Raw genomic sequence first — 23,835 nt, forward strand, 5'->3', positions numbered from 1 at the left:
GGGGGGGGTCCGGCGGGGGCGTAGGAGGCGAGGGGGGAGGGCGCCCGAGGTGTGTTGGGGAGAGGAGGGGGAGGGCGAGATGCGAAGGCGGACGGTGGCCCGGGCCCCCCCGGAGGCGGGGAGGCGGAGGGCGGGCAGCCGCCGGGGGGCGGCGGGGCCCCCCCGGAGGGAGGCGGGGAAGGCGGCGGGGGCGGCGCGGCGGAGCTCCCGGTGTCCCGCGGCTGCCCCAGCGCCCGGACCGGCCGGACCCGCGGCACCGTCCGCTCCCCGCCAGCCCTGGGCAGCCCCAGGCCCCGCCGAGCCCCGCGCAGGTGAGTCCCGGCCGGCCCCGCCGCCCCCCGCCCCGGGCCCCAGAGCGGGGCACAGCCCGGCCCCGCCGGGGCGGGCGCGGAGTGCGGGATTCCCCGTAAATAATCGTCGTGAATCACCGCCCGCCCGGCCGGGACCGGCGAGCCGGGGCCGGGGGGACCCGCCGGTGCCGAGGGTGCGGGGGTCGGAGAGCCGGGGGGCAGCCGCGGGGCAGAGGGAGCAGGGCAGGGGCGGGGGGGGGAGGGCAGGAGGAGCACGGCGAGGGGCGGGGGGGTGCAGGGGAGCAGAGTGGGTGCAGGAGTGGGCACAGGGTGCGTGCGAGGCGGGCGCAGGAGGAGCGGGGTGGGTGCAGGGGGAGCAGAGTGACTGCAGGAGTGGGCACAGGGTGGGTGCAAGGCGGGCACAGGAGGAGCGGGGTGGGCGCAGGGGTAGCAGAGTGGGTGCAAGGTGGTTGCAGGGGGAGCAGGGTGGGTGCAGGGGCAGCGGAGTGAGTGCAGGGGTGGGCATAGGGGGAGCGGGGTGGGTGCAAGGTGGGTGCAGGGGGAGTGGGCTGGGTGCAGGAGGAGCAGAGGGGGTGCAGGGGGCGCAGGAGTGGGTGCAGGGGTGGGTGCAGGCGGTGCCGGGCCAGAGCAGCCCAGAGGCAGCAGTGGGGAGCCGGGAGGTGCAGGGGTTGTGCAGGAGGTTCGGGGCAGGGAAGCTGGGGTGCAGGCAGGGAAGAGGTGGAGGGTGCGTGAGAGCTGAGCGCAGGCAGGGCAGAAGCAGGGCTGCCGGTGACAGGGGTCCCTAATTGCGGGGCGTGGGGATGGAGGCTGGGGTTGGATGGAGGCGCAGGGATGGAGGCTGGGGTTGAATGGAGGCGCAGGGATGGAGGCTGGCGTTGGATGGGGGCGCAGGGATGGAGGCTGGGGTTGGATGGAGGCGCAGGGATGGAGGCTGGGGTTGGATGGAGGCGCAGGGATGCATGTCCCGGAGCTCTGTCCCAGCCTGGCTGTGGCTGCCTGCAGCCCTGTCTTGCCTCGTGGCAGGAAGCAGGCAGGAGGGGGGCCAGGTCGGGGTGACCCGCAGGGCACCCACAAGGCCTGGGTCACCCCTGTATCCACATGGGACCAGGAGATAAAACAGGAGGGATGGAGACATTCCCGGGGGGCTCTGCACAGGAGGCACCCCGTTCTGCTTGGGGGCACCTCTGCCGCCGTGTTTCCGGATGTTTGGAGTAAATCTGGGTTGTAAATCCCGGGATACTGGGGCTTGCCCTGTGTACTGTGTGGAGCAGACCTGGATCCAGCAGTGGAGGGGGGCCATGCTGATCCCCAAAACCTTCCCAAGCCATGGCTGAGCCGGTCAGCATCAGCTCCGTGCTGGTGGCTTTGCTGGCAGTGTCCCAGCTTGGGCGAGCTGGTGGGATGCAGACCGGTGCCCGCCATGTGCCTGTCCCGCTGCTGCCTGATCTCTCTCCCTTGCAGGCAGCTGCACTGCCCCGAGCCACTGCCGTGGGCACCATGAGGGGTCCCTGGGCCCTCACGCTTGCAGGGCTCATCAGTGTCTGCGGGGGGAAGGAGCTGCTGGCGGTAGAAGGTAAGGGGCACCGGGAGCGAGGGCTTGGGGTCCGCACAGGAGTGGCCACCTCTTTGCCTGTCCCTGGGTTCCTGGAGAGAGGAGGGGAGGGCTAGGGATTGCCGGACAGAGGTGGGCAGGGGACACCGGGAGCTGTGCTGGGTCCCCACGTGCCAGCACCGCACGCAAGGGCACGCTGGTGGCCCGAGGAGTGGCTGTGGACATCTGCTGCCTGCTGAGCGCCGGCCGCCCAGGCTGTGGGGCTTCACTCAGCATCCCGTGGGGGCAGGGGGCCAGGGAGAGCTGAGCAAGCCCTGCCACGGGGAGCCAGCCCGGGGACACCCCACCATCGCCCCCGCAGCCGCCGAGCGCCGGGAACGCCCCGCAGCCCAGCCTCTGCTCATGGAGGGAGCAGGCTTGGCCGCGCTCCGGCCGCAGGGTGCTGGCTGCCAGCTGGCAGCGAAGGCAGCGCCGTTTGGCAGCGCCGGCGGGAGCAAGCTGTAGGTGAGCTGGGACCACTGGGGCAGCGGCGAGGATGCACGGAGCTCCCCCAAGGGGGTTTTGGCCTCTGCTGTGGGGTGAGAAGAGGTTTGGCCATGGTGCACGCCAACAGTGGACAACAGTGGAGGGCTCGGGGCTGTCCGCTGGCAGCTGGGGCTGGGGGGCCGATGGCTGAGCCCATGAGGGTCTCTGCTGAGGCGCCCCTGGCTGCAGGGCTGCTGTGCGTGGATGGCGGCATGGGGCCAGCGGCAGCTCAGGGTGAGCTCCAGGCGGATGGTGGGGAGGAGCTGCTGGCAGTGAAACCACGGTTGCATCAGTCTGTGCGGGGGTGGAGCGGTGGCTTGTCCCGGGGGGGCCCGGGGAGTGCCTGGCTTTGCCCATGCAAGGGACCCCGCAGCCGGCACCGGTGCCTGCTGCCCTGCACGGCACGGCCTCCTGGCTCGCAGCCCTTCGTTAGGGGAACGAGGGTTGGGGAGGTGAGGTTTTCCCTTGGGCGCAGCACTGAGGCCAGGAGAGGCTTCAAAGCAGATTGCACCCAGGGTGATTTATGCTTTGCTTTCCCCCCCTGCCCCACTGTGGATGATCTCACCGCCGGGTGGGAGGGAGCTCTGCCCCTGGCCGCAACATGCGCCTGTGGGGCTGGCTGCAGCACTGCAGCCCCTGCTTCTGCTGCTGCAGCCGTGTCGGGGGTCCTGAGGGCAAGGGGCAGCTCCCTGCGCTGCTGCTGGCACTGTGCGAGCGAGCGGTCAGCCTCGGGGAGAAGCGCTGTGGTGGTGCCGAGGCAGAGGGGGGCAGCGGGGCTGAGGGGGCCAGAGCCACCACCTGGGAATGGCCAAGGGCTGGGGAAGAGGCAGGTGAATTGTCAAGGGCCATCCCTGCTCCAGGGCTGGTGTGCATGGAGACAAAACAAATTCCTCTTTCAATACCCCCTTGTTTCCTCTCTGTGTCACGCCTCCCAACATCTGGTAGCATCCAGCGGAGGTGGATTGATGCTGCTAAAGCAATAATATATCAGCACGGTTGCAAACAGCACCAGCATCCCTGTGATCGCGACTGACATGGCTCAGCCTCTCGCCATCCCCTGGCCAGGCTCTCACACCTGTCCCCTGGGGCCACCAGGCCTGGGGATGTCACCGGGATGGGACAGGAAGGCCAGCGGGCAGCTCTGGGTGCCACCTCCCTGCCTTGGGTGTCCGTGGCATCCATCCAAGTCTACTGATGCAGATTCCAGCCGTGGGGCTGTTTTGAGGCAAAACATGCAGCAACTGGGAAAAGCATTTCACCTGGTGAACTTACTGTGGGAGGCAGCTGGGGCCAGCTCTGAGCTCACTGCCCGTCCTTTCCAAACCTGCTGCTTCGCTCCTAGCGGGCTGTTTGCAAGGAGCCAGCGCTGCCGTGGGAGCGGGATTTGCTGGATCCATGCCGCCCTGCAGCTGCCAGCAGCCTCGGTGTGCTGGGGGGCTGGGGCAAGCACCTGGCAGCACCCCAAGACCCGCTTGGGCTTGGGGAGCTCTGCACGGTCCGACCCTGCTTGCACAGCCTGGGGACACTGCGGTGACGTGCTGATTTGCCTTGCAGGGGAGCTGTGCCCGCAGCTCTGGGACGAGGATCTGGTTGGGGACAAGTATGAGAACATAACGGGTAAGGAAAGCCCTTGTTGCCCTGCAGACGGGGTCCCACGCAGCCCTGACTCCTCAGGGATGGGCTCTGTGCCCTGCCTGGAGAGCATCAACCCTCGGTACCTGTGCCAAGCCCAGGTTTCACCTCCTCTGCTCTGTCCTGCAGGTTTTAACCTGATTAAAAGGTTCGACCTGCTGAAGATCTCCTCCATCAAGAAAGTCCACAACCCGAGGGGGCCGGTGGTGCTGCGGCTGGGTGCCGTGCCGCTGGTCCAGCCCACACAGTGAGTGCGGGTGGCTTGTCGGGTGGCCCTCGGTGGCCAAAGCGCTGCCGAGCACCGTCCCCACGTGTTTTAAGGATGGGGCTTGGGCAAATTTGCTGGACTTTGCCTTTAGCTCGTGCTGGGGAAGCCAGGCAGCTCTGCAGCACTGGGGGGATGCAGAGGTGCTGGTGCTGCAGCCCTGGTACTGCCCAAGCCACCGTCCTCCTAGAAAGTAAATCATGAGCTGCAGCAGCTCGGCTGGGTGGTGGCCAGCCCTTACGCAAGCACGTCTCTGTGGCTGCTCTGTGTCTGCTCTCCTCACTTGGCAGGCGCTTGCTGGGGTCTAGACAAGCTCAAAATGCTGCACAGCCCCGAGCAGGCACCGCTGGGTTTGCTGGGGCCACGGGGGTCTGCCGGGGGAGGCACACTGAGACTAGCCCTCAGCCCCACCGTCTCCGGCACGTCCTGCCCAGCTGTGCCCAGTGCCGTGCTCCACACCGTGCTGCCCCGCAGGGTTGGGGCTGGCAGGGATGCTGCAGCGTGGCAAGGTGGGAGCGGGTCCACGTCCTTGGGAGCTGTTCCTGGAGGAAGCTGCTGTGGTTTGCACGCCTGCCTCCTTCAGCCCGCCTGTCCCCACATTGCCTCGGGGCTGGCACGCAGCTACGCCGGGCATGGGGCTCTCCCCAGGGCGAAGGAGACCCAGCCTTGGCTCCTGACCTGGGCAGCCAAGTCCTTAGATGGCTTCGAGATGGCAGATGCTCCAGGCTGGTGTTGCTCTTGGCTGGGTGCCTGTGGCAGCCCAGAGCCAGCCCTGGGGAGTGCTCAGTGCAGGGATAACCCCGACAGCCAGGTCACGAGCTCCAGGTGGTCACCCATGGGTGCCCCTCCACCCTGGCCCCACTCCTCGGTGCCCAGCAAGGACATCCCTGTGCCCCACGGAGAGCAGAGGGGAGCGCTGGGTCTGGCCTGTTCCCCATGCCTTGGTCCAGCTCCAGAGCGGTGGCTTGGAAAATCGCTGGTGTGGTGGAGCTGTGGCTGGAGCAGAGCAGAGCTCAAAGCAAATATTTCCAGCGGTTGAGTGGGCTGCGAGCGAGCTGGGCACGGTCCTGCCGGTGATCGGCTGCCGTGCTCCCTGCCACGCAAGGGGGGACCAGGCTGCCCGCTGCTCACCGCCTGCGTGAGAGCATCTGTCCCATGGAGCCTGTGGGGTCAGGGCCATGTTTCCCAGCTGCCCAGGGACAAAATTCGATGCTGTGGTGATAAGTGTGTGGCTCCAGGTACTGCAGCCATCCCAGGAGGGCTGTGTTTGGGGGTGTGGTGGAGACAGTGGCTGTGCTGTGGGGCAGGGATGGGGATGGCGGCTGGGAGTGCCTGAGGCAGGCAGGGCTGGCCGGCTGCGCAGGGATGCTTGGTCCCCTCCACCGTGTGCATGTCCAGCCAGTGCGAGGGATGCAGGGCTGAGCTTTGGGGGGATGGTCTGAGCTCCCTGTGCTGTGCCAGGACGGGAGGAAGCGTCTCTGCTGTCTGCCTCCTCTTCAACTCCCGTTGCATAAGTGCTGGCGTCTCCAGCAGCCGCAGCCCGTGCGGCCGGCCAGGACACAAACAGCTCCAGGTCCAGGCGCTGCTGCGTGAGGCTGGGGCTGGATCCACCCCCATGGCATCTGCAGTGCCACCGATGGGGACAGACCCTGATGGGACGCACGGGGGTGATGTTGGGGTGATGCTGCCGGTGGGTGCCATGCGGATGGGGGTATTGGGGCTGGTGCTGCTTCCAGCCTCGGTGCAAACGCTGGCATCAGAGCTCGGTGCAGGGTCCAGCCACCCCTGAGGACTGTCCCTGCAGGCAGGTGTTTCCCCGTGGGCTGCCCCCCGCCTTCACCCTCGTCCTCACCTTGCTGCTGAAGAAGAACAGCACCGGGGAGCACTGGTACCTCTTCCAGGTCACCGATCGGCAGGGCTACCCCCAGGTGCGGCCCCGGGGTGGCGGGATGTGCCAGCGGTGAGGGGACAGCTGGAGGCCGTCCCCAAGCATGGTGTTGTCCCCTCTCTGCTCAGCTCTCTCTGGCCGTGCACGGCCCCGAGAAGAGCCTGGAGTTTCAGGCCAGGGCACCAGGGGCCACGTTCGTCAGTGCCACCTTCGCAGGGAAGGCTGTGGCGTCCCTCTTCGATGGGCGGTGGCACAAGGTGGTGGTGGCTGTGCAGAGCCGAGCCGTCTCCATCCACCTTGACTGTGCGTCCATCTCCTCCAAGCCTCTGGCACCCCGGCGGGCACTGGCCCTGGAGGGCAATGCCTTCCTGGGGCTGGATGCCACGCGTGGCACCCCGGTCCGGGTGAGTCCCCGTGGAGCGCGGGCATGCTCTGCCTGCAGTGTGGGGTCTGTCCTTGCCTGACCCTGACCTGCCGCCCCATTCCCGCTGCAGTTTGACATCCAGCAAGCTCAGATCTACTGTGACGCTGAGCTGGCCAGGCAGGAGGGGTGCTGCGAGATCTCGGCCAGCGGGGTGAGTCCCCACCAAACTCCCACCCCAGTCCCAGCCAGACCCTGGCGCTGCCCTGCATGGTCCCCCCCCGAGGGGAAACTGAGGCCCAGTGAGGGCAGGTCTCTTAGCCAGAGCTGCTCTGTGGGCCACCTCCTGCTTGTGGTGGCTGGGGACATCCACCAGCCCTGGGATGTCTTGGTGCCTCGTGGCCAGCACAGGGGATGGTGCAGGATGCACCCCTCTCCTGAATCGCATGGGGTGCCCAGGCAGGGGTCTCCCAGCTCTCACCCCAGCAGCTCCCCATGACCCCACTCTTTCGCAGCAGTGCCTCACAGAAGTGCCCAAGACGCGTCGGCAAGCAGAGCTGATGCAGAGCAGCAACCTGATCGAGATCTCACCGCAGCCCGAGGGCCGAGTGTACACCCGCTGCTTCTGCCTGGAGGAGCCGCTGGGCGCGGTGAGCTTCTGCATCCCTCCGGCAGCCTGGCACGGGCCCCATCCTGGCATAGGATGCTCCCAGCCCCGCGGGGTGGGCAGTGCTCAGCCACCGCGCTGGGTGCCTGATGCTGCCGAGCCAGCAGCCGCGTTGATTCAGCCCCTGGAAAAGCCCTGCCTCACTTTTTCCACCACGCCAGGCTCTGTGCAAGGGGAGGGAGGGAGCTGGTGGGGGCCAGGCGCCTGGGAGCGAGGGAGGGGAGGGCTCCCGCAGCCCCACCACCGGCTGAGCCACCAGCTCAGGGCTCAGCCCGAGGCAAGTCTCACCCGTGGGTGCCCCAGGCAGGATAACCCAGGGGTACCTGGAGAGGGAGAACCCAGGGGTGCACAGGCAGGTAGCACCCATGGGTGCTCTTCTCTCTTCACAGGAGCCGGTGAGGACCTCGGGGAGGACTGGCCTGAAGGGAGATCAGAAGGAGAAGGTGAGGGAGGGTGTCCCAGCCCGGCTGCTGTGGTCCTGGCATGCCCGCCCCACTCCCCTTCCTCCCACTGGTGCCGGTGCCATGCAGGGGGCCCAGCCGTGCCCTGGGCTGGCTCTGTCCCCGCTGCATTCGGGAACTTTCTGCTCCTGCCAGAGCTGCAGGGATGCCCGCAGAAGCGGCTGCTCTGCTCCCCCGAGCAGGAATTGAGGCCCCACTTGCTCTCTGCTGCTGCTGGAGCGATCCCAGCCGTGGCCAAGGGCCTCTTTGTTCCCTCTGAGCGGCTGCGGAGCACTGCCAGAGCTGGGAAGTGTCTCCACTGCACCCTGTGCCCCATCCCTCTGTGGCCCTGTCCCCCCAGGGCTGCTGCATCCCCATGGTGGGATCCTCTCGGGGATACCCAGGGTGTAGACCAGGTCCAGGATCATGGGTTGGGGTCCATGGGGTCCCTCAGCCTGCCCGGCTTTTCTTCCCACCCTCCATGTCACTTCCCCGTCGGGTGAGAGGAGCCCACCCAGGCAGCTGGAGGCACCCAGTGAGGGGGTGAGGTGTGGGGCTGGTCCCGGCTGGGGTACAGAAGCCTGGGGGGCTGCACTGAGCCCTGCCAGTACCAGCACCTGGGCACGGGGCACGGGCAGCCCCATCCTTCCTGGCCCCAGTCCCATGGGAGCAGGCTGGAGTGGCTGGTTTGGCCCGGCAGAGCTGTGGTCAAGCCACAAAGCCACAGGGAGAGCCGGGTGCCAGGGCAGCACTCGCCTCCCTGGGGACACAGCCGGGGGAAACGCTCTCCTGGATTTTCCTTTCTTCATCCCAGGCATCCCCCTGTGCCCGTGGGCACCCTGGGGCTGGTGGGGAATGATGCTGCTGGGTGAGCCCTGTGGGTTTGGGGTGCCCAGGGGAGCGCGGCGGTGGCTGCAGGGTTGCGGGTGCCACAGGGTTGCGGGTGCCACGGGGTTGTGGGTGCCACGGGCAGTGCCTGGAGCTGGTGTGAGCTGCCATCCCTGTCTCTTGCAGTGCCCGCCCTGCTCGCCCCAGATGGCCTCGGCAAATGTGAGTGTGCCACTGCGCAGCGCCGGGCTGTGCTGGCAAGAGATGGGGATGCCGACCCGACCGCTGCTGGGGCTGGGCTGGGCTGTGAGCTGGGGGTGGCAAAAGCCGCTGGGGTTGGTGTCACCCAGTGCTCTGTCATCGTCACCAGCCCTCCGCGACCCACGGCTCCACCTGGCCCATGGCCCGGCAACATCTGGCTGCGGGGAAGGTCTCTGATCCTTTCCAGATGTGGCCTCATTCCTATGGCAACCTCTGGCTGGAGGCATGGGACTGATGGCGGGGGGGGGGGGGGTGTGTGTGTCTGGGACCCCACGTGCCCCATGGGGTTCCTGGGGTGGCACCTGGGGACAGGGTGTTGGGAGGATGGGGACCGTGGTGGGGACAGGGCTCTCCTGCTGCTTCTTGGAGGCAGCTGCACTCGCGGGGCTCCGGGCACTGCAGGACACCGTTCTCCTCTCTCCCTAGGTCACGCTCGGTCCCCCGGGTCCAAAGGTAGGTTTGTCACCCCCCAGCACACACAGAGCTCAGCTCCAGCAGGATTGTGGCCATGCAGACCCTCGGCTCTGCCTGGAGCATCCCTACCAGGAGCTGTGGGCTACACTGTGGGCACACGCGTGGCCGTGGGGACACTCGTGGCCCATCTCGTCACCTACCCCTTCTCTCTCTTGCAGGGTGGGAAGGGCGAGCGTGGCCTGCCTGGCATCACCGGTGGCAAGGGGGAGAAAGGCGACCGTGTGAGTGTCCCTGGCCGTGTCCTGGGCAGGGATCCCTCTGCTGTGGGGCTGCTGCCTGCGAGGGTCCCTGGCACACGGGGGTCCCACTGCCCTGGGGAGGGCTCCTGCCTGCCATGGCCATCCGTCCTCGGCCACGGCCGGCGCAGGCAGAGCCCCTGAGCTGCCTTCCCCCCTCCCGCAGGGCGCTGACTGCGTGCGCACCCACCCCGGTGGTCCCATGCAGGTGAGACTCCCGCACCCTCTGCGTACCCCCCTCCCGGCTCTGCTGCCCCCTCCCTTACCCCACTCCCTCTTCCTCCTCCTCCTCAGTGTGCCGAGGGGCCGCAGGGCGAGAAGGGGCAGCGAGGAGAGGTGGTAAGTGATGCTCAGTGGATGGGGCTGCGGCGCGGGGACCCAGCGGTGCTCCCCACCCACGTCTCGTGCGTACCCCGGGCTGGGACACAGGGGTCTGGCCCCAAGGAGACAGCTCAGTGGGTGGCGGGGGGATGAAGGGAGTGGTGGTGTGAGCGGGAGGGAAGGCCTGCGTGAGCCCACCCGTGGGCACCCACTTTGCCCTGCTGTTCCCACCCAGGGGCTCCCAGGGACAGCCGGTGCTGATGGGCAGAAGGTAAGTCCATCCCACGCGCGGGTCCCACCACTGCAGTGGGGATGACTGTGCCGTGGGTCCTGGTATGGCGGCAGTGGTGCCAGGACCTGCCGTTGCTGACCCCAGTATCATGGGAGATGGCATCGGTGACATCCATTTGTCCCACAGGGCCAGAAGGGTGAAAAGGGCGACGGGGGACTGCAGGGCAAGCCGGGCCGCCCAGGGCGTGATGTGAGTAGTGCCGGGTGGTACCTGGGCATCCCCTGGGCATCCCCTGGGCCACCCGCCGGGCAGTGGGGTCCAGCTGCTGGAGCAGCCCCCCCATGGCGTGCGTGGTGCTCTGCGTGCGGAGCCTTCATATCCTGCTCCCTTCCCGGCAGGGCCGACCCGGGGAGATTTGCGTGGTGGGCCCCAAGGGCCAGAAGGTAGGTGGGGGCTTGAGGGTGAGTGGGTGGGAGCCGGTGGCAGCGCTGGCACTGACACCCGCTCTGTGCCTTCCAGGGTGACCCTGGCCTCGTGGGACCTGAGGGGCTGGCTGGTGAGCCGGGGCCCCCAGGGAAGCCAGGTTCTCCAGGCATTGGCTTTCCAGGGAAGCCGGTAAGGACCCCTGTGCCATGGGCCTGGGTGATGTCCCCAGCTTGGCATATGGTGGCTGCAGGTGGACATTGCCATGGGAGGGGGTGAGGTGCCCCCCAGGGCTCCATGGTGGAGCTGGCGGGCCGGGGTGCCCAGGCAAGGCTAACACTGTCCTTTCTCCCTTTCAGGGTGACCCTGGTGGCCCCCCTGGTCCGAAGGGAGAAAAGGTGAGTGGGGGGGCAAAGGGGTCCGGGTCCCATCTGCCCCCCCCACTGCCCGAGGGCTGCTCAGCATGGCAGGCAGTGGGCTGTGCCGGGGATCCAGGGATCTGCCGCGGCTGAGTCAGTGCTGACTTGTTGGGTGGCCCAGGTCTTTGCCTGGGGGGCAGGAACCCCTCCCTGGGGGGAGAAGGGTAGCATGGAGGTTCTGGGGGGGCCAAGGCTTTCTCCCTTGCTGGGCTCAGGCTCTCCCATCTCTGGCTCCAGGGCAGCTTGGGAGCTCCTGGACCCGGAGGATCACCTGGGACACCCGTGAGTACCATGAGCCTGGAGCCAAAGCCCGGGGTCAGGGATCGGTCTCTTGGCTCGGGCTTGGGGCTGCTGGCCGGAGCAGCGGTGGGATCCGAGCCCAGGCATGGAAAGGGGTTTGGGAAAGACGGCAGCCTCCTTTGGGGCTGGGAACGTCCCGTGCCACGGCTGGTGGCAGGGATTGGGGGGGTTCTGGGTGACATTGCCAGTGCAAACCTTGGCCTCGGGGATCCCTGAAGCAGCCCCGATCCCTGCCTTCCTCCACAGGGTCCCCCCGGCATCCTGGGGCCAAAAGGAGACAAGGTGGGTGCAGCGGCTGGGTGGCCTGGCAGAGGCTGTGCCACAGGCACGGCAGCTCTTGCTGGTACAGCTCCACCGCAGTGCCCATCCCCTGGGCTTGGGGTTGCTCGGGGCATCTCGGGGGGGCTGCTCCAAGGACCCCCTGGGCTGGGGCTGCGTCTCATTGTCCCCACTGGGCAGGGCGAGCCGTGCGAGGTGTGTCCCACTGTTTCCGAAGGGATGCTCGGTGCCACCGGGCTGCCCGGCAAACCGGGACCCAGGGGAGCGCCCGGAGCACCCGGCAAGGACGGGGTCTCGGTGAGTCTGAACCCGGGGGCTTGCAGGCAGGTGCATGTGACGGAGGTCAGAGCAGGGTCTTATCTCAGCATCCCTAACGTTCCCTCTTTGCTTCCCCCTCCCCAGGACAGACCTGGCCCAGCAGGACCCAAAGGGGACAGGGTAGGTGACGTGGGACCGAGATGTGGACTGGTTTGTCCCCAGCCACAGGCGGGGGGCACCGAGCACCACCCAGCCCCTGCTGGCAGCTCTTGTGTTTCCTTCCCAGGGAGATCCTGGCATCCAGGGGATGAAAGGGGAGAAGGTGAGTGACTATTCCTCCATCCCACCTACCCACTTAGCAGGCAGCCCCTGTGGTCCCCCTAAGCTGTGCCCTCTCCCTGCCCCCCCAGGGGGACTCTTGCCTGTCCTGCGATGCCCGCGTCCTTGCTGCGCTGCTGCGGGGTCCCACCGAGGGGCTCCAGGGTGAGCTGGCACCAGCGCCGCTGCAGCCGGGGCTGCCAGTGAGTACGTGGGGCTGAGCCCCGCTCTCCCGTGCCAGAGGGGCACCCCGGGGCTGCATGGGTGCTGGGTGTGTAACCGCATGGGGTGTTTGGCAGGGCGAAGCGGGGCTCCCCAGGCTGGCTGGCATCAAGGGGGAGAAGGTGAGTGACCCCGAAACCCACCTCCCTCTCTGCATCCCCTGAGGTAGCGGGAATGGCTGCAGCACCCCATGGGGTTGGGGCAGCCCAGCTTTCTCTGGGGCCTGACCCTGACCCTGACCCTGACCCTGACCCTGACTGTGTTCTCTTGCAGGGGGATGGTGGCCAGCAGGGACCCACAGGCAGACCGGTGAGTGGCTGCACAGGTGGGCAGCGTGGGTGTGGGGGCTCAGGGTGGGTGCTGGGGGCTGCAGTCTCACCTCTGCGGTGGCTTCTCGGTGCAGGGGCTCCCGGGAGACAAGGGGGATCCGGGTCTGCAGGGGCTCAAAGGAGAGAAGGTGAGCCCTGTGACAGGGACCCCCTGGACCCTGCTCCCTGCCCCGTCCATGAATCCTTCCCAGCTGAGACCCTTGCAACTTGTTGCATGGGACAGCCCTGCGATGGGCTGCGGGGGCTACGAGCCGCCCACCCCACCGCAGTGCTCCGGTCCCTGAAGCCACGCTCCAAGCGGGATGTCCCCTCTGCAGGGCGAGCCATGCGGGCAGTGCCCCCCCACGCCGCAAGCCCTTGAAGGGGCAGCGACGGTGCTGGCCGTGCCTGGACCGCCGGGGCAGAGGGGCCAGGGTGGCCCCCCAGGCAAAGCGGTGAGTGCCCCCCAATGCTCGCGGGTGCCCGTTCTGGGGGTGCTCTGGCCTGACCCATTGCTCTGTTTCCCCAGGGCAGACCTGGTGATGCTGGCCAGAAGGGACAGAAGGTAAGAGGGGCTGGGGAGGGGGTTCTGGCAGGGCTGGCAGTGGCAGAGGGGGCTGTGACCCCCCCGGGCTGTGAGGCTGGGGGAATGCTGTGCCAGCCTTGTCCCCTCTATTTCCCAGGGGGATGCAGGGAGCCCCGGGGACCCGGGCACCCCGGGAATGGCTGGTCTCCCAGGGCTGTCAGGTGAGCCTGGCATCAGGGGTCCGGCTGGCCCCAAGGGCGAGAAGGTGAGACCCCTGCACTTGTACGGAGACCTGCATCCCGTCACCGTGGTGTCACCCACCCCCTCCATCCTTTTTCCATCCTGATTTCCCCTCCTGTGCTCCCTCCTCTGCAGGGAGACGCCTGCGAGCCCAGTCCCGCTCCGCATGGGGACTTCTCGGACATGGTTGGCATCCCGGGAAAACCGGGGGCCAAAGGGGACCAGGGGGCCCCGGGCATCGGCCAGCCGGGCAGACCGGTGAGTGCCCCCTCCCCAGGGCACCGTGGGTGCCCGGTGGCATCATGCCCTCGGGGCTGACCCTGGTGTGTTTTAGGGGAAGCCGGGACTGCCAGGGATTCAGGGCCCTGCTGGGCTGAAGGGGCGGCAGGTGAGCGGGGCCACAGGGGGCTGGGCATGGGGGGGCTTTGGGGCTGCTCACTGCCCCTCTGTCTCCCTAGGGTGAGCCAGGACCGCCGGGGATCGGCCAGCCAGGACCGCAGGTGGGTGTGCGGGGTGCCTGTGCTGTGCCGTGCCGTGTCATGCCATGCGGTGCCACGCTGTGCCGTGTTGTGCTGTGCCGGGTGGCTCTGCCAGCTCTCACACACTCTGGTTTTCCCAGGGAGAGCCTGGGAGCACCGGACCACCCGGGACACCTGTAAGTAGCATTTTGGGCTGCCCAGCCCTGGAGATGCGGCAGCCCCCAGCCCCCCGAATCCTGCAGGTGGGAGGTTTGCACCGCGGCAGCATCAGCCCCCGGGGCAGACAGTGACAGCAGGGTCCGAGCCAGACCACCCTGGGGACAGTGGTGTCACTGCAGCTCACTGGGTGGGCAGGGGGGGCTGCCTGGTGTGGTTGGGAGGAGTTAATGCCCTCTCCTGTCCCCAGGGCCTCCCTGGACCCCAGGGCCCCCCTGGAATGGCAGCAGAGAAAGGTGCCAAGGTAAGGGAGCATCCCCCAGCCCTCCCTGTCCCCCTTGCCCCCCCACTCCTGCTGTCCTTCCTCTGCAGGGATCTCCGGGGCCCAAAGGTGCCATGGGACCCCCTGGACCACCAGGAACTAGCGCCACAGGGCCACCGGTAAGCCCTGCCCTCCAGGGGGGGCATCGCCATCCTCCCCCAGCCCCTCGACGGTGGCTAAAAACTGCTGTGCCGCGGTCTGAGCCCAGAGCTGAGCTTCCTCACCCTCCTCTTCCTCACAGGGCCCCGAAGGGCAGCGGGGGCTCCCCGGGGTGCCGGGGTCCAGCGGGCAGCCGGTGCGTATGGGGGGCTGGCGGGGGGGCTGCACGTGCAAGCATGGGCAGTGTGGTGCTGAGCCGCTGTGCCCCGGTGCTGGTGGGCGGCACGAGGGGGCTGGGGGCTGCCTGCTAACGCACATCTCCGGCTTTCCTCCTCGCAGGGGGAGAAGGGTGCCCAGGGTGAGAAGGTGAGTTGGGATCGGGGTTGAGCTGGACCCCCACGCCACCCCGCTGCCCTCCCTGCCCCCACCTCCTCTCTCTGCAGGGAGACCCCGGGGAGTGCGCCTGCCCGCCTGGCCCCCGCCAGGACCCCAACTACACTGGGATGCCGGTAAGCACTGCAAGCCCCCCCGGGCACCCCCGGCTCTGCTTCACCCCTGCTGAACGCTCTCCCCCTTCTCTCGGCCCCAGGGAGCCCCAGGACTGTGGACCGGGATGTCCTGGCAGCCGCAGCCGGGCCCGCAGGTGGGTGCTGCCCCCGCTGCGCTGCGCCCACTGGCCCCCCACCCCCCACTGCCTCACTCCACGCCTCTCTCTGATTGTGTTTGGGGTGTTGCAGGGTCCCCCTGGAGCCCCCGGTCCCCCTGGCCCCCCCGGTGCCCCGGGCCGCCAGGTGAGTGATGGGAGACGGGAGCAGCAGTGGGCGAGTGGGGTCTGACCCTGCCCAACTTTTAGCGCAGGGTTGAAATATTCAAGCTCTCCTCGGCTTTAGGGGATGCCAGGACACAACGGTTTGCCAGGACTGCCTGGACCGGCTGGAGACCTGGTAGGTAGCGGCTGTGCCGGTGGCAGCTTCCCCCACGGCCACCCATCCTGCTCCCCCAGTGTGGGGACCGTCCCCTTCCCCCCTGCATCTCTTCTAGGGACCACTGGCTGTCATGGCTGAGAGGAACATCGAGGTGCTGAAGGTGAGAGTGTGGGGATGGGGCACCTGCTCGCTGTGGGTCATGCCCAGGGGACCCCCAGCACCCTGGGGCACCCCTGACTCCCCACCTCCTCCCAGACCCTCTGTGGGGACTGCGCCCAGCTGCAGGCAGCCTTCAGTGCGCCCAGCAGTGCCAAGGGAGAGAAGGGGGACGGGGGCATGCCGGGTGCTCCTGGCAGCGAGAGCTGCGCCCAGGTGAGTATTTGCCCACTTCAGGGTGGGAATCCCAGTGCCCAAAACCCCCGGTCTTGCTGGGGCTTGGGGTGAAGTGCAGCGGTGGTGCTGAGCACCTGGGCATCGGCTCGCGTGTCAGCAGGCGCCTTCAGGGCTGGCACACTGTGGGCACGCTTTGGGCACGCTCTGGGCACGCGCTGGGCATGCTCTGGGCACACGCTGGGCACGTGCTGGGCACGCAGGTCCTGGCAGCCATGCAGGCAGGCTCCCACGGGCAGCTCCTGCCTGCCCTGATGATGGTGGGGTCCCCGGGGAGGGTGATGGGCTTGTCCTGCGCAGGGGCCGGTGCTCAGCACCCAAGTGGTGCAGGGTGCAGCGTTCTCCAGTGCAACCCTGCAGGGGATCCCTGGGTGACTCCTGGGTTTTCTTCCAGTGCTTTGCCCAGTTCCCGAGAGCAGAGGAGGCTCGGGTGAGTAAACCGTGCCACCCAGCACCCTCCCCCTGCCGCGGGGCTGAGCTGCTGCCCTGCTCTGACTCCCCAGTCCCCAGGGTGCTGCAGGGACGGTCCTCGCTGGGGCAGGACCTGGCACCGTACCCCGCTGTGGGAGCAGCCAGGGCTTTGGGGAGCAGAGGTTGCTTCGGGGGGCACTTGGTGGGGCTTGGCAGGGCTTGGCTGTGGGCAACGGGCAGAGCTGGCCCTGGCTCCTGATGCATCCCCGCTCCCTGCAGGGTGACAGCCCTGACCCAGACTGTGTGGGTGACCCCGGGCTGCCGGGCGCCCCGGGCATCCCCGGTGAGAGAGGCGAGCAGGTGGGTGCGCTCCCCATCTGCAGTGCTGTCCCACTCTGCCCCCCTCCAGCATCCCAGCCCTTCCCCGTGGCCGTGGGGCCGTGGCTGGTCCCTTGGAGCTGGAGTGGGGCCAGGTCCCTGTCCCCCACCGTGGTCACACCTAATGCACCTGTCTCTCCCCAGGGCTCACCAGGACTGCGGGGACCCCCAGGGCCACCCGGGCCCATCGTAAGTACCCCTGCCTAGGGTGGGGGGCTGCCGGGCTGCGTGGGCATCATGGTACGGTCCTGGGGGGCTTGGAGCCCCCCACTGCAGGTTGCCGAGGGGGCCTGGTGCCCTGCCCTGAGGCCATGGTGAGGTGGAGGTGCCACACGGCATGGCTGTCCCCGGCAAGTCTGGAGATGGAGGCGAAGGCGCAACCAGCCCGGAGATGGAGCAGGAGCCGGCTCGGAGGGAGGCTGAGCTGGCCCCCACCCAGCAGCACCCCCAGGGCTCAGCCCAGGCTCCTGGGTGCCATTTCCAGGCTGTGACCTCCCCATTTCTCCCCTCAGGGCCCCCCAGGCTTTCCTGGAACGCCTGGCGCACCCGGACTGCCCGTAAGGACCCAGCACGGCTCTGCTCTGTGCTCTCTGTCGCTGCCGCTTGGTTTGGCTGTGTCCCCTGTCCCCCCTGGGAGCAGCCACAGCCCAGCTGCCCCCCTCCCCTTCCACCCCATCTCCATCTTCCCATTTCCACCTCCATCCCCATGCAGGGGGGCTCGGCGGACCCGGGGTCTGCAGGCTCAGGAATGATTTTCCTGAGCTCAGGGACTTGCTGCTGGCACTTGCCAGCCCCAGTGCAGCTGCCCCTGGTGCCCCACGTTGGGGACCTTCGCTGTGGGACCCGGCTGTGCCGGGGGTGGCCGCAGCCGCTCTCTGTGTGCTGGGGACCCACTGCCCTGGCTTGGTGCCCACAGCTCATTGTAGCTCCCGCGGGGTGGGCTGGGTGCACCACATGGCACCTGGCTGCTGCCCCTTTCCCTGGCTGCCCCCGGGGACTCCCCTCCTGGGGGTCCGGAGGATCCCCCCGTGTGGCCACAGTGCTGCCTGGGCTCCTCCTCCTCTTACCCTGGTCCCTGGCTCCACTGGGGTCAGCCAGCCTCCGCCACCATCTCCATCTTGATCTCCATCTTGATCTTCATCTCCATCTTCATCTCCATCTTCATCTCCATCTTCATCTTCATCTTCCTGCTCCCACCCGTGTTCCCACCTAGCACGAGGTGGCCGTGGGGCTGTGCCGGCGGCTCTTGGAGGATCCTGCTCTCCCTCGCCTGTGCCGGCCATGTCCTGCTCCTGTCCCCTCGTCCACTAATGTCACCGTAACACCATGGTCTGTGTGGGTCTCCGTGGGTCTCTGTGGGTCTGTGTGGGTCGTTGCTCTGCGGTGTGCCAGCGTGTCCTGTCCAGCCTCCACCACGTCGTCACCACGTCACCCCACTAACCCACCCCAGCGGTTCCGTGACACAGAGCCAGGGGGCTCGTGGTGCTCACCCGTGTCACCGGTGCCTGGTGTGCCCTGGGAGGACCTCCTGGCTGTCACCCGTGCCTGGTGCGCCCTGGGAGGACGGGGAGGCAGCGGGTGGCACCAGGCTGGAGCTGTGGCCTCAAGCGTGTCCTGGGCAGTGGCTGGGGTGCTGGGAGCTGAGCACCCCACGCAGCCCCTGCCCAGGGCTGAGCTTTCCACGGCACTGGGGCTGCCCGTGGGTCCTGCCCACGGGCCACAGCGTGGGGGGCACAGGCAGCAGTGACCTGTGTCTGGGTGCAAGCGTGCTCAGCCATGCTTGGGCATTGAGCCCGGCGCACGTGGCTGGTGCTGCGGGTGGAGGGAGCCCAGCCAGGTGCCGAGCGGGTCCTCCCCGGTGCCCGGAGCTGCTGGGCAGGCTGGGGCCGGCACGGGATGATGGACATCACGGGCCCCATGGGCCGTGCCTGGGTCCTTGGCCCCCGCGCTCTGCCTGGCCAGGTGGGCACAGTCCTGGGAAGGGGCCACAGGAGAGCCCCTGCAGCTCCTCTCTTCTCCCTCCAAAGGGTCTCCAGGGGGAACGTGGCCCTGCTGGGCTTGCTGGAGCCAAAGGGGAGCCGGTGAGTAGTGTGGGAGGAGGGGACGGGGGGGACACCAGTGCCCCGTGGGCTTTGGGAACTGGGCTGGGGCATTGCAGGTGGCTCAGCATCCTTCTCCTGCACAGGGACCTCCAGGGCAGCCTGGCTACCCCGGCGCGACGGGCCCCCCCGGCCTTCCCGTGAGTACTGGGGGGGGGGGGGCTAGGCAGTGTCTGCCAGCCCCCAGCCCCCTCGTGTGTCCCAGCGTCCCTCCCTGGTGCCTGCAGGGACCCCTTGTGCTGCCTGAGCAGGCAGTTGGGGGACCCCAGCAGGCACTGAGCCCCATGTCCTCACGGTCATCCCTGTCCCATCCATCCCATCCCACACGTTCCCGGCTCTCTATCCATCGCCTGTCTGTTCACTCCATCTGTGCCCCTTCCATGTCCCATCCTTCCCCATCCGTCCCTGTACCACATCCATGCCCCATCTGTCCCACACCTCCCGTCCATGCCCCATGTCCCAGCTTGTCCCCTGTCCTGTCCTGTGCTTTCATCTCCTTCCTTCCCCAGGGCATCAAAGGCGAGAGAGGTTATGTGGGCCCCCCTGGGGAGAAGGGGGAACTGGTGAGTCCCATGGGGCCATGCTCCAGGGGCAGAGGGGTGGGGGGCTCTCCCAGGTGCCCCCCTCGCTGTGGGCACTGGGGCTGAGGTCCTTCCAGCCACATCCATCTGACCCGGTTCCTCCCCTTCCCAGGGACCCCCTGGCTTGGACGGCCTCCCCGGTCCCACGGGGCCAGCGGTAGGTGCCTGCTCTGATCGGCTCCTGGGGGGCTGGGGGGGGAGGGGGGGGCTGCAGTGACTCCAGGTACAGTGAGGTGCTCCCCACCCACCTCACCCCCTCTCTTCGCAGGGACCGAGGGGCGAGCGCGGGCTCCCGGGCAGTGCCGGTGAGAAGGGGGACCAGGTGAGCATCCCCGAGGGACCAGCAGGGATGGGGGGCCCTGGGACCCCCCCATTGAGTAGGATGCGGCTGTTGGGGGGGTGCACCTCAGCTCTTGTCTCTCCACAGGGCTTCCAGGGCCAGCCTGGCTTCCCGGGACCACCGGTGAGTACATCCCACTGGGAGCAATGCTCCGGTACAGCACGGTGTCCCTGAGAGATAAGGCTGGCCCCGGCTGTGTGTCCCCATGTCCCCATGGGGCCAGGTGGCCAGCCAGGGATGAGGATGGGGGTTTCTACCAGGGGGATGCAGGCAGATCCCACGGGACAAGGTGCAGCGAGCAGCCCCAGAGCATATCCAATAAATGAGTTTGGAGATGGTGGCTGTGCCTGGCTGGGCTCTCCCACCACGATGCCCCCCCCCTCACTCAACACCCCCCTTCTCTTTAGGGCCCCCCCGGCTTCCCAGGGAAGGTCGGTCCGGCTGGGCCACCGGGGCCTGCGGCTGAGAAGGTGAGTGCCACCGGGACGTGGCTTCGTGGTGGCACCACTCCTGCCTGGGGCTGGTGGCTGGGTTTGGCCCTGCTCTGTGGGGTGCTGAGCGGAACCCAGCCCCAGCCCCTCTTGTGACCTCCTGTGGCTCTCGCAGGGCAGCGAGGGCATGCGTGGCCCCACGGGGATGCCAGGGCCCCCCGGACCCCCTGGACCCCCAGGCATCCAGGTAAGACCCCCCCCCTCCTGTGCCACCCTTGGGGGCAGAGCGGGCAGGACCACCAGTATCACGGTGCTCCTGGGGAGCCATTCCCTAGGGATCTGTTCCCATGGCCTGGGGTACCCAGAGCAGGTTCCTGGGGGACCCCCAGAGCCCCTTGGTGCAGACCACCCTCTGACACCCTCACCTTGTCCCTGCAGGGCCCTGCTGGCTTGGAAGGACTGGACGGCAAGGATGGCAAGCCAGGGCTGCGGGTGAGGCTCCGGGGTGCTGGCAGCGGGCAGCCCCCCCCCCAGCCCCCCCAGGACACCTCCAAACCATGTCTCTCTCTCTCTCTCTCCAGGGTGACCCCGGTCCCCCCGGGCCACCAGGGATGATGGGTCCTCCGGTGAGTGACAGCCTTCCTTGTCACCCCTCCCCGGTGCTCAGTGCCTGGCAAGTCCCTGCAGCCTGGGCTGGGTGTCCCCTGAGCTGGGACTGTCCATCGTGCTCCTGTGGATGCTGAGCCCCGGCCCAGCACTGCAGGACGAGGTCCCCAGCATGGACTGGGGTTGGGGTCACCTGCTTCGATCTGCTCGCAGGAGCCAGGACCCCCACCCAGCTCTTTTCTCTCCCCAGGGTTTCAAGGGGAAGACAGGGCACCCGGGTCTGCCGGGACCAAAGGTGAGGGATGGTGGCACTGGGGGACACTCAGCGGTGACAGCCCCAGGGACCTCAGTCCCCACATGTCATGCCGCCCATGATGTCCCTTCCTCCTTTTAGGGTGACTGCGGCAAACCCGGCCCCCCAGGGAGCACGGGCCGGCCGGGAGCGGAGGTGAGTGATGGGGTGGGTGGGTGCAGGAGCCCTGAGCTGGGTGGGCTCCGTGCCACCCGTCATCATGCTGCCTTCCGTAGGGTGACCCCGGACCCATGGGACCCCAAGGCCGGCAGGGACCCCCAGGGCTCATTGTAAGTTGACCCTGCTCCCCACGGCACACCGGGATGGTGCCTGTGGCGGGGAGCATGGTGGGGTCTCCCTCTGGTGCAGGGAGCAGGGGCATTGCCCACGGCCCCCCGAGCTGACACCCCTCTCTCTGCCCCCAGGGCCCCCCCGGCAGCCCGGGGCAGCCGGGTCCTGCTGGCCTCGCTGGCGTGGTGAGTACTGCCTGGGGCCGGATCCTGCCCCACCACAGCCCCAGCTGTGGGTGCGGGGGCCGGCCTGGGACCGGTGGGTGCCACGGAGAGCGGGCTGGGGGATCACCATCCCCACCCTGCGCTGACTCCCACGCCCCCGGCCCCCTCCTCCTGCCTCCCTGCAGGGGCTGAAGGGCGAGCGTGGCTCCGCGGGGGAGCGAGGGCTGCCAGGGATGCCAGGACAGCCGGGACCCCCGGGCCACCCAGGACCACCGGTGAGTGCAGCGGGGCATGAGGTGTGGCGCAGACCCCTGCACCCCAGTGCAGTGGGGACCTTGAGGACACCACCATGCTGGTTGCCATCTCACTCTGCCCTGCTTTAATTTCCAGGGGGAGCAGGGACCAGACGGACCCGTTGGGAAAGAGGTACGAGCGCAGGCTCTGCGCTGTCCTGCCCAGCGGGACCCGGGGCTGGACCGTGGCATCCTCCGGCCTGGCTACGGTGTCTCCAAGGGTGCTGGTGTGGAGGACACCCCTGCCACCCTGTGCTCCTCTATATCTCCCCAGGGCCCCCCAGGAAAACCTGGCATCATGGGACCGGCTGGCCAGAAGGTGAGGGGAGAGCTCAGCTATGCCGCTTCGGCCATCCCGGCATCTCGCAGCCCACCTCGGTGCTGGGGGTGCCGGGGCTGAGCCCTTCGTCTCCGCATCTTGGCAGGGTGAGGCTGGATCCCCCGGCGAGAGAGGCTACCCCGGGGAGAAGGGCAGAGCCGGCATGCCCGGGGGGCCAGGGAAGAGCGGCTCCATGGGCCTCGTGGGGCCACGGGGGCCAGCGGGAGAGAGGGGTCCCCCTGGCTCACCAGGACCTGCGGGCAGCCCCGGGCTGCCAGGACCCCCAGGAATGATGGTAAGGCCATGCTGGCCGGGGTGCAGGACCCCATCCCCCCCCCCGCAGGGCCCGGTGGCGATGACCCTTTGTGTGTGTCCCCTCAGGGAGATGTAGTGAATTACGATGAGATCAAGAGGTTCATCCAGCAGGAGCTGAGCAAGATGTTTGACGGTAACGGGGTGGTGGGGATAAGGGCTGGTGACACCCCGGCATCGCCTCGTCGCCACCAGCGCTGAGTGCGGCCGCCTCTTCCCGCAGAGCGGATGGCATACTACACCTCCCGGCTGCACTTCCCGGTGGAGATGGTGGCAGCCCCGGGGAGACCCGGTCCCCCAGGGAAGGACGGGCTGCCCGGCCGGCCGGGACCCCCCGGCTCCCCAGGGTTGCCGGGGCAGATCGGCAGAGAGGGGCGGCAGGGCGTGCCGGGCATGCGGGGTAGGTGCTGCTCCACGGGGTCCCCGAGTGCCGGGGCATGGCGGTTGTGCTGGGGGTCTCACCTCTCTCCACCCACCTCTCCTCCAGGTGAGCCGGGCGCCAAAGGAGAGAAAGGCGAGAAAGGCGTGGGGCTGATGGGGGACAGCGGCCCCCCGGGACCCCCAGGTGAGCCCCCTCCCTCCGTGTGGCCACCAGCCCCACCATGGGGCTTGCTGCCAGCCCCGCACTCTGTCCCCTCCCTCTTTGTCTCTTCCAGGTCCCCAGGGGCCACCAGGCTACGGGAAGATGGGTCCCCCAGGCCCGGTGGGACAGCAGGGCATCCCTGGCATCCCCGGCCCCCCCGGTGCCACGGGGCAGCCGGGCAAGACGGGGCACTGCAGCCCGGCGGAGTGCCTGGGCGCCATGCCCCTGGAGCAGCCCCTCTTCCAGCCCAAAAACGTCAAGGGCCCCTTCGGCTGAGGGGACCCCCGTGCCCCCCGCCTTTGCTGTTAATATTGTTTCCCCGCTGTGCCGGGGGCTGTGCCTGTCCCGCGGCGGGGGCCGGTGGGTGTTGTACAGCTCCGTCGGGATCGTGAGGGCAGGTGGATCCTGCCTGGTCAAATACACCCGTGCTGGTGCCCCCGCGCCTCCGCCTCCTCCATCGGCCACGGGCCAGATCCCCGCCTCGTCCCCAGCTCTGTCCCTGTGTCCCTAGCCCTGACCCCAGCCATATCCCCAGCCCTGATCCCATGTCCCCACTCCTGTCCCCAGCCCTGTCCATGCAGCCAGCCATGCTCCCAGCCCTGACCCCATGTCCCCATTCCTGTCCCCAGCCCTGTCCATGTAGCCAGCCATGTCCCCAGCCCTGACCCCATCTCCCTAGCCCTGACCCCAGCCATCTCCCCAGCCCTGTCCATGTCCCCACTCCTGTCCCCAGCCCTGTCCATGTCCCCAGCCCTAGTCCCATGTCCCCACTCCTGTCCCCAGCCCTGTCCATGTCCCCAGCCCTAGTCCCATGTCCCCACTCCTGCCCCGAGGGACACTGCTCTGCCCAGCCCTGCAGCCCCCACCCAGCACACAGGGCCGAGGCCACCTTGACCGGGGGGATGGTGCCCTCGAGCCCCCTGCGGCCTTGGGCCTGATGGGGGGGGGTGTTCCTGGGGGATCTCAGCCCTGATCCTGGGGAGATCCCAGCCATGATTTGGGGGGATCCTAGACCAGTCGCTGGGGAGATCCCGGCCCTGATCCCAGGGGATCCCAGAGCAGCTCCTGGGAAGACCC

The 23,835-nt window shown here is 68.2% G+C and overlaps 1 protein-coding gene across 4 annotated transcripts; it reads left to right on the forward strand.

Moving 5' to 3' along the window:
• The first annotated feature begins 6 nt into the window (after nt 1–6).
• Nucleotides 7–23,192, forward strand: COL16A1 (collagen type XVI alpha 1 chain). Of its 4 annotated transcripts, XM_080379355.1 has the most exons (71): nt 158–311; nt 1,773–1,884; nt 3,943–4,005; nt 4,150–4,267; nt 6,090–6,213; nt 6,302–6,577; nt 6,668–6,748; nt 7,053–7,184; nt 7,591–7,644; nt 8,656–8,691; nt 9,157–9,183; nt 9,363–9,425; nt 9,607–9,648; nt 9,735–9,779; nt 9,997–10,032; nt 10,180–10,242; nt 10,392–10,436; nt 10,513–10,608; nt 10,776–10,814; nt 11,073–11,117; nt 11,382–11,417; nt 11,595–11,711; nt 11,817–11,852; nt 11,959–11,994; nt 12,083–12,193; nt 12,290–12,334; nt 12,486–12,521; nt 12,616–12,669; nt 12,859–12,975; nt 13,050–13,085; nt 13,204–13,311; nt 13,422–13,544; nt 13,621–13,674; nt 13,745–13,786; nt 13,906–13,941; nt 14,172–14,225; nt 14,294–14,362; nt 14,485–14,538; nt 14,682–14,708; nt 14,786–14,851; nt 14,932–14,985; nt 15,080–15,133; nt 15,233–15,286; nt 15,384–15,428; nt 15,524–15,640; nt 16,053–16,088; nt 16,349–16,429; nt 16,592–16,636; nt 16,960–17,004; nt 18,475–18,528; nt 18,633–18,686; nt 19,056–19,109; nt 19,240–19,284; nt 19,396–19,449; nt 19,555–19,590; nt 19,875–19,937; nt 20,074–20,145; nt 20,337–20,390; nt 20,480–20,524; nt 20,755–20,799; nt 20,899–20,952; nt 21,033–21,086; nt 21,222–21,272; nt 21,437–21,526; nt 21,642–21,677; nt 21,819–21,863; nt 21,970–22,158; nt 22,245–22,311; nt 22,399–22,575; nt 22,663–22,740; nt 22,832–23,192. In XM_080379355.1, exons 2-71 carry the CDS (start codon nt 1,809–1,811, stop codon nt 23,032–23,034), a joined length of 4,869 nt encoding a protein of 1,622 aa, XP_080235481.1. In that variant the 5' UTR covers nt 158–311; nt 1,773–1,808; the 3' UTR covers nt 23,035–23,192. The 4 variants fall into 4 exon arrangements, with proteins under 4 accessions (XP_080235483.1, XP_080235482.1, XP_080235484.1 ...); XM_080379357.1 differs by lacking the exon at nt 16,960–17,004 and having other exon boundaries at nt 7–311; XM_080379356.1 differs by lacking the exon at nt 16,053–16,088 and having other exon boundaries at nt 7–311.
• Nucleotides 23,193–23,835: the final 643 nt, after the last annotated feature.

Source organism: Falco punctatus, assembly GCF_963210335.1.
Source record: "Falco punctatus genome assembly, chromosome: 3".
Taxonomy (NCBI): Eukaryota; Metazoa; Chordata; class Aves; order Falconiformes; family Falconidae; genus Falco; species Falco punctatus.

What these genes read in the sequence shown, in the direction of transcription:
- COL16A1 (XM_080379355.1), top strand. Translation starts at nt 1,809, where the DNA reads ATGAGGGGTCCCTGGGCCCTCACGCTTGCAGGGCTCATCAGTGTCTGC. An exon ending in TGGGCCCCAAGGGCCAGAAG is followed by an intron (nt 10,437 to 10,512) that starts GTAGGTGGGGGC and finishes TGTGCCTTCCAG; the next exon opens with GGTGACCCTGGCCTCGTGGG. An exon ending in CCGGCAAGGACGGGGTCTCG is followed by an intron (nt 11,712 to 11,816) that starts GTGAGTCTGAAC and finishes CCCCCTCCCCAG; the next exon opens with GACAGACCTGGCCCAGCAGG.